At 42.7% G+C, this 7,641-nt stretch overlaps 1 protein-coding gene across 1 annotated transcript in view; it reads left to right on the top strand.

Moving 5' to 3' along the window:
• Positions 1–7,641, top strand: part of HSPA4 (heat shock protein family A (Hsp70) member 4) — a 44,842-nt gene that overhangs the window by 30,641 nt on the left and 6,560 nt on the right. The window contains exons 14-16 of the mRNA XM_018565626.1: positions 2,014–2,166; positions 3,401–3,526; positions 7,200–7,307. Of these exons, the coding sequence (XP_018421128.1) occupies positions 2,014–2,166; positions 3,401–3,526; positions 7,200–7,307 (387 nt within the window). The remainder of the gene's footprint in view (positions 1–2,013; positions 2,167–3,400; positions 3,527–7,199; positions 7,308–7,641) is intronic.

The raw sequence follows: 7,641 nt of genomic DNA on the forward strand, positions 1-7,641 counted from the left end.
AGGGTAACGGGAGGACACAAACTAGCGTCCTCCCGTCACCCTAGGCTCAGTATACCGTGAGCTGTAGCTCGCGGTATACTGAGACGCTGAAGCGGATCCCGACAATTGTGCCGGCATCCGCCCAGCTGCGTCAGTGACAGCTGGCTCTGCCTTTCTAGAGGCAGAGCCAGCTGTCCCTGCCCCTACCCCCCTCCCATCCACCAGTCAGCGCTCCTCCCCTGTCACGGCAGAGAGCCGTGACAGGATTGAGAGGTGAACGAACGCTGGTATGTGTTCGCTCACCTCCCGATCTACTGAGCCGACCTGTGACAGTCTCATTGTCACAGGTCGGCTAGAACTATGAGGTGAGTGAAAAGCACTCGCCTCATAGTTCTCCTTTTTTAATGCGTGCACTTAATCTGTAACTTGCCCACAACCTGCCAGGTTACTAAAACAACCCATTGTGACTGTTGTGGGTCTGCTGGACATAGAACTTGTGTTAGGTGATTTGCTAGGAATAGAATTGTAGCTCGGCAAACAAAGCAGTGTCATATTTTTTTTTTTCTTCAAAACTAAACCGCATCAGAATTTGATTTCAGCGGAACCCATGGCCGAATTCCTTCACCAGTAACCAGCCTGATTCTGCTCCATGTGTTGGATATTTTATAGCTACCAGATACTCTAAGGGCCTGTTCACATGAGTTTCAGGTCCGGATCTGCAGATGCGGTGCTACTGATGCAGTGCGTTTTGGCCGCGTTTTTGATGCGTTCCAGGAGTGGGGCTGTTAGGTAAAACGCCATACGCCCAAAGAAGTACATGAGCTTCTTTGGGGCGTATTAACGCCCGTATCCCGCTGTTATCAGCCGTTTGACGCGCGTTTCTTTTACAGCAAATCGCGGTAAAACCACGTGGTAAGAAACGCACGGCAAACGCGAGTTTCCAATACGTGTGAACCCAGCCTTAGTATGTTAGCTGCAGTGCGTTTTTGACGCGTTTCCTGACTGTACAAAATGTGACATGCAGTATTTTTCTGTCGTAAGCTGAACGTGAGAACTGTAGCCCATAAAACACATAGGGATACATTGGGGTGCATTTTGAGTGCCCACTCGAAATGCATCCCAATGTATCCCTATGTGTTTTATCTCACGTGCGCAGTCCGTTCAGCTTACGACAGAAAAATACTGCATGTCACATTTTGTACGGTCAGGAAACGCAAACACGTCAAAAACTAACTGCAATGCAGCTAACATACTAACAGCCCCACTCGAGCAAAACAAACATTTTTTTTATTTTTTTTTACTGGAATGCGGCCAAAACGCACTGCATCAGTAGCACCACGTCTGCAGATCAGGACCTGAAACTCATGTGAACAAGCCCTAAAAGCATATGAGTTGAATGTACATAATTGTCCAGTCCATTTTTATAGATTTCCAGTGTTAAAAAGTCACAGGCCTGTGGGGGTGCGGGGGGCCTTAAAACAGGTTCCTATCACAATCCCATGAGGGATGGGGGGAGCCTTAAAACAGGTTCCCCTTTTTTCTATTCATGGCATTGTAAACAGCACAGCAACAAATGACTTGTGTTTTAGAAGCAATCATTGGAGGCTCCAGTGCTTCGGTCATTGTGAAATCCATTGTGTTGCAAATGGTATTGCACTGGTTTTTATTGGCAGTAGGTGTGGTGACAGTGTTGCAATATTTTTGTTAAGACTAAGTATGATGTGAAGGCAGCCTTCATAATAAAGGCTTTGCAGACTATTGAGTAGTTTAACTTTGTAAGGATCGTACTCTGCACAACAGTAACGTGGCTTTTGAGTTTCTTAACCTTTTAGTTTGTGCAAAGCTGACGCATTACTAGTAGCACGGGAGTGTGTAGAATACCACATACGTTAGCCAATAAAACTGTGTATGACTTGAAAGAATAAGGTGAGAAATGGCAAACATTTCAGATGTGGCATCAGAGTATATGTCCTTGCTAAGGAATAATCTACATTTCTGATATGGCTGATAAATGATTGTGTTTACCAATTTTAGACTTCACAAGGCGCACCTAAAGACAAGAAGACGGATCACCCTCCACAAGCCAAGAAGGCCAAAGTGAAGACTAGCACGATTGAGCTACCTATTGATCACTACCCTCCATGGCAGATAGGGCGAGATATGTTGAACTTGTTTGTGGAAAATGAGGTTTGTAGACCATGTATTGCAATCCTAACTGGCAGATGTCGAGGGGGTTTCGGGGAGGCAGATACGCTGTTAAAGTGTTTCTAGCTGATAAGATTTCTCATCTGATGAATTGCCGTGTGTGTAATGGGAGATCCATATGCGTGTACGAGTAAGTTGTGTGTGCCTCCACAAACAGAGCAAAGCAATCCACTCCCCTTCTAACTGCATCTCCTTCCTGCCCCTCCTTCATCCCTTCTCCCTTATCTAAGCTAGTAGATGTAAAGTTGCTGGAGACTGTGCTCTCCCTTGTGACCTGCTACCCGACAGGATGTTCAGGGAAGCTGAGCTGAGAAAGTTGGAGCTAGTTGTGTGGAAACATGATGACTGAAAGTGCTTGGGCATAAATGTACATTTGGGCAATGTATATTTGTTTGATCTGGATTCAATATTAAAGTTTGAGAATTTTAATTCTAATTTAATTGGTGATTGGTGGAAAATCAGGTTCTTTATGTTTAAGTTGAAGTAAAACCTCTGAGCTTAATATAAAATATGTACCTATGGTCTATCAGTGTAAAATACGTACCTATGGTTTCTGTTAGGTCTGTACTTGTGCTTGCTCATGGTTAATTGCAGCAGCCACAGTTTTTATCGGCTTATTAAACATGGACTATATTTCAACAGGAGTAAATGCACAAAACACTTTACAAATTGCTCCCATATACATCATCAAAACTGGAGCAGACAAAATTTGGAGCAGTTGTGGATGTTAACCAATCAGCTTCTCTCTCTCATTTTCAAATCCTAACTCAACAAACTGAAGAAAGAAGCTGATTGGTTGATTGGTTGCCATACACAGCTTCTCCAGATTTTGTCTGCTTCAGTTGTGATAACCCCCCCCCATGTGTTTATATTGTATTCTATATATATTTGGTCTAGAATTATTATATATAACATTGTGGAGAGTCAGCAGGGCTGAGAGCAAAGAAGGGGTTGACTTGGGAGGGCAGGTACTTCCCCTACAGCCCTTCGTGTTAAAAGGCAGCAAAGGTGAGAGGAGTGGGGAAGACCTGGTCATTCAGGTGCTAAGTTTAGCGTTTAACACTCTGAATGAATATGTTAACTGTTCATATTCTCTAACTGACTATTGCAAACTCATCTGGAGCATTCTAGTACTTATGTCTTCGATTAAAAAAATGAATAGCTGGGCACGGAAATATAAAATGTAAGCATTAACTACTGACCTCTGTTCCCCTAGGGAAAGATGATTATGCAGGATAAACTTGAGAAGGAGCGAAATGATGCCAAGAATGCTGTCGAAGAATATGTATATGAAATGAGGGACAAGCTGTGCGGCATTTATGAGAAATTTGTCAATGAAGATGTAAGTCATTCTCCATTCACTTTATTTGTTTCTGGGACGTAATAAAAATGTATATTTCAAGGAATGTAGTAGGGAAGGTAAACCGTTCTTTAAAAAGATTCTTCAGTAATTTTACTTGTCTTTAAGGCCCTTTTGTTAACCAGTTGACATCCGCGGTGTTAAACCCCCTTCCCAATACCAACCTCTCACCCAATCGGAAATTACCAACCTCTCCTCCCATCGGAACTTTAAGTTATAAATCAACAATTGCTTTGAGTTCTACATTTTCTCTCGTCCCTGCAGAATCTAAAAAGGCCACTATGGTGGGGCAACTTCTCATAGGTAAATCATGTTTCTAGCAGCATGGCCTGACTGTTTACATCCTATGTTGCTAAGAACAGGCTGTGCCTTGCCACTACTAGAAGGATTTAAAAAAAAAAAATGTTTTCTCTAATTAGCAGCTATCCTTCCATTTGCAGCTTTAACAGCATAGTAGGAAGGTAAGCCGTTATATTGGCATTTGTACGGGCTGCAGGGACCAAGTATAAAAGTATAACTCTTAAAGGAGAACTATGAGGTGAGTGCTTTTCACTCACCTCATAGTTCTAGCCGATCTGTGACAATGAGACTGTCACAGGTCGGCTCAGTAGATCGGGAGGTGAGCGAACACATACCGGCGTTCGCTCACCTCTCAATCCTGTCACGGCTCTCTGCCGTGACAGGGGAGTGGCTGGATTCCCCTCTCCCCGCTCCGATCCCCCAGTGCTGACTAGCGGAACAAGCGGTGGAGGGGGCGGGTACAGCTGGCTCTGCCTCTAGATAGGCAGAGCCAGCTGTCAGTCACGCAGCTGGGCGGATCCAGACATAATTGTCGGGATCCGCTTCAGCTGCGGCGTTTCAGTATACCGCGAGCTGTAGCTTGCGGTATACTGAGCTTAGGGTGACGGGAGGACGCTAGTTTGTGTCCTCCCGTTACCCTATGGGGAAAAACCCTAACCCCATAGTTCTCCTTTTTAATGAGGATACACTTTTTCGCTTAAGTTGGCGATAACCCTGACATGTAAACAGACTTTAGTGACTGTAGTAGCCCGGAGTTTTATGAGCAGTCTGTGCATGATCAACTTCCAGAGATTGCAGAGGATATATTGGTTATATTAGGGGTCTAATAGACCCCCTGATGTAGTTTTAAAGAGAACCTGTCACCCTCGCTTTGCTAGCAATGGATGAAGATGCTGGGTCAGCATAGAGAGTAATTAAACACTCTAAGAAGAGATGGCTATTACACACTAATGAAAGGGGGTTGTGCTAGGAAATTGACTTTTCTAGTGTAGTTGCAGTTCACACCCCCCCCCACATTGGAAGTGAACAAAAATAATTTGTTGGATTAGAGACAAAACTACAAGTAGGGACTTAAAGCACTTGACATTTTTTTATGCTTTTTGGTGCTTTTAGCTGCAAATTTTAAAGGCACTCTGTCAGAATCTTTAACTTTGCTGCAGTTGCATGTGTTTGAGGGTCGGCTTTATGGCAGAGATGCATCATTGGCTTTGTTTGAACTATTAAGCTGAAATGAATGACGGATGTTCCAAAAAAGTAGTACATTTTGTGTGTGAGGCTTTACAAATAAGAAAACAAACCATCTTTGTCCCTTCAATTAAGTGTATAAACCAACACATTATCAATTCTGTATGCAAAGCAGTGATCTGATCTGGGTAACTGATGATGAAAGATGCAGTTCTCATGCTTGCAGTTCTCATGCTTGCAACAAATGAGGGAAGTGGAGTTTGTAACTCAATGTTGTGGATGCCTTTCTTTATTTCTGTAAAATATAAATGCAGCTTTAGGGCTAATGCACAAAGGTTTATCGCAGAGCAAGTACGGATGTCATTTCATACAGCAAAGTATGGGGGCAGAACACCAGCGGCGGGGGTTGGTTTTTAGTGGGGTAAGTTTCCCAAATGCATAATGTATACATCCAAAACTTGCACCAGTGCCAGCATTTGTGGCGGGACACTCAAGCACAGGGTTTTTGTTTTTTTTCTTCATGTACAGTAAACCACAGCAGCTACGCCTGCCAGGCACCACACACAAGACTATCTGCTTTACAGTAGAAGTGATTCTGGTGGCTCAGCTGCTGCCAGATCACTTCTAAGGGCCCGTAAACAGGCACCCCCGCCCGACACGGCCGATGTGATTCTCTGGCTCCGCTGCCCCTCCTATGGGCCCGGGACTGGCTTCTCTGGTGTCGGGGGCAAGCTGGGGAGGGCAGTGGCAAACCTCCATTCACCGTTCTCCTCCCCCCTTACTATGGGACCGGGAGCGATGCATATTACATTACTTCGGTCCCATAGCTGTCAGTGCTGGGCTCCTGAAGTCCAGCAATAGGCTATTGAAGTACGATCTGCACTTCAATAGCTTATTTAGAGTGTAAAGGTGACACTGGGGGTCTTTTAGGCCCTTTTGCCCTTTTTAAAGCATCGTCTATGGACTTTTTGGGGTACTGAAATTTGTCGCAGTTTCAGGACGCACACAATTTTTTACCTGTGCATGTTGGGTATCTATTGTCGTAACGTCATCTTTTATATTTTTAACCAGTTGACATCCGCGGTGTTAAACCCCCTTCCCATCCAGGCCATTTTTCAGTATTCAGCGCTGCGGTACTTTAACTGACATTTATTCCGTCATACAGCGCTTTACTGAAATGAATTTTATACCCTTTTTTGATGGCAAGAGGTTAAAGTTTTTTGGGGTTGTAAGTGCATTTTTCACTAAATTTGGGGGTTTGATGAGTTGCGCGAATATAGTGCAACATAAATATTTGCAACTGCCACAATTTTATACTACAGGGTCTTGGCTTTCAGAAAATATATAATGTTGGGGGGTTTTAAGGAATTTTCAGGCCTTAAATGTGGATTATAACATGTAAACAAAAAATGAAGGGGGAAAAAATAGGCCTCGGTTATGAAGGGGTTAAAGGGTTTTGATTTCACATTTTACATAGAAATCCTCTTACAAACATAATGGATTGAATCTGGTCAAGGCTACAGGGATACCTATAGAAAGAGGGTGTTTTGTTTTATCTCGATTTCCCAATATTTAACGTTAACCTGTTACAAACCCAGGCATTTCATAGAGGACAACGGATAAAACATACTAAGCAACAGTTCCCTTCATTAAAGATCGCATGTGAAAACAATTGAGGTTCGGAGATATCTGCCAACATTAAATGACCATCTTGACTTTTCATGTTAGTCTACCTGGGCCCTGCCCCTTCGTATTTGATATCTTATGTGATGGGTGGTCTTATTGATAAGAAGGGATTGGGAGGGAGTGAGCCCAATATTGGCTTTTACAAGTAAGTCCAGATCTGTTTTCTTTGGTTTGACTTGCGATGTCTACTGAAGGTAACCTGCTTTATGCTTTATTTTTTTTTATTATGCTCAGATTGAATTGACCAGGTTTTAACAGGTTAAGAAAATTTGTAAGTCCATTATTTTGCAAATGACACGAGTTAGAGGTAATTGGAACGTGAAATGGCTCCATAATGCAATCTAGGTTGTACAAAGAATACTCTCCCTGATGAATTTATTTATCGATTTGTAGAACTTTGACTTGAAAAGTTGGGACGTTTTATTAATGTGACATAACTTTCTTGAAGAAAAAACATTGACTACTGTGAACATCATGTTTTTAGGACCGAAACAGTTTTATCCTGAAGCTTGAGGATACAGAGAATTGGCTGTATGAGGATGGAGAGGATCAGTCGAAACAAGTGTATATAGACAAGTTTACAGACTTAAAGGTAAGTGGTTGGCATGTTGTGAAAACTTTAGTCAGTTTCCATGTGTAAATTTTTACTTTAAGCTTTATCTACAGGGACTTCTGCGCTCGATTAATCTAAGAAAACTGGGCGTTTCTCCTTACAGCTGCTCACTTAAATTGGCTGCATGAGCCTGCATTAATATCATTCAAACATGTGAAGCGGCGCTTCACATGTTTTGAATTGCTTTAAGCTTGTTGAAATATAAACATTTTATGGGTTCCAAGTTTAACTTCTAGTAAGATTTCATTTTTTTGTTACCTGGCTTGTGACATTTCTAGCCACACTGGTTATTTGCATGTTGAAGGAAGGCCTG

The sequence above is a fragment of the Nanorana parkeri genome, unplaced genomic scaffold (genome assembly GCF_000935625.1).
Source record: "Nanorana parkeri isolate BGI_ZX_2015 unplaced genomic scaffold, ASM93562v1 scaffold867, whole genome shotgun sequence".
In the NCBI taxonomy this organism is placed as follows: Eukaryota; Metazoa; Chordata; class Amphibia; order Anura; family Dicroglossidae; genus Nanorana; species Nanorana parkeri.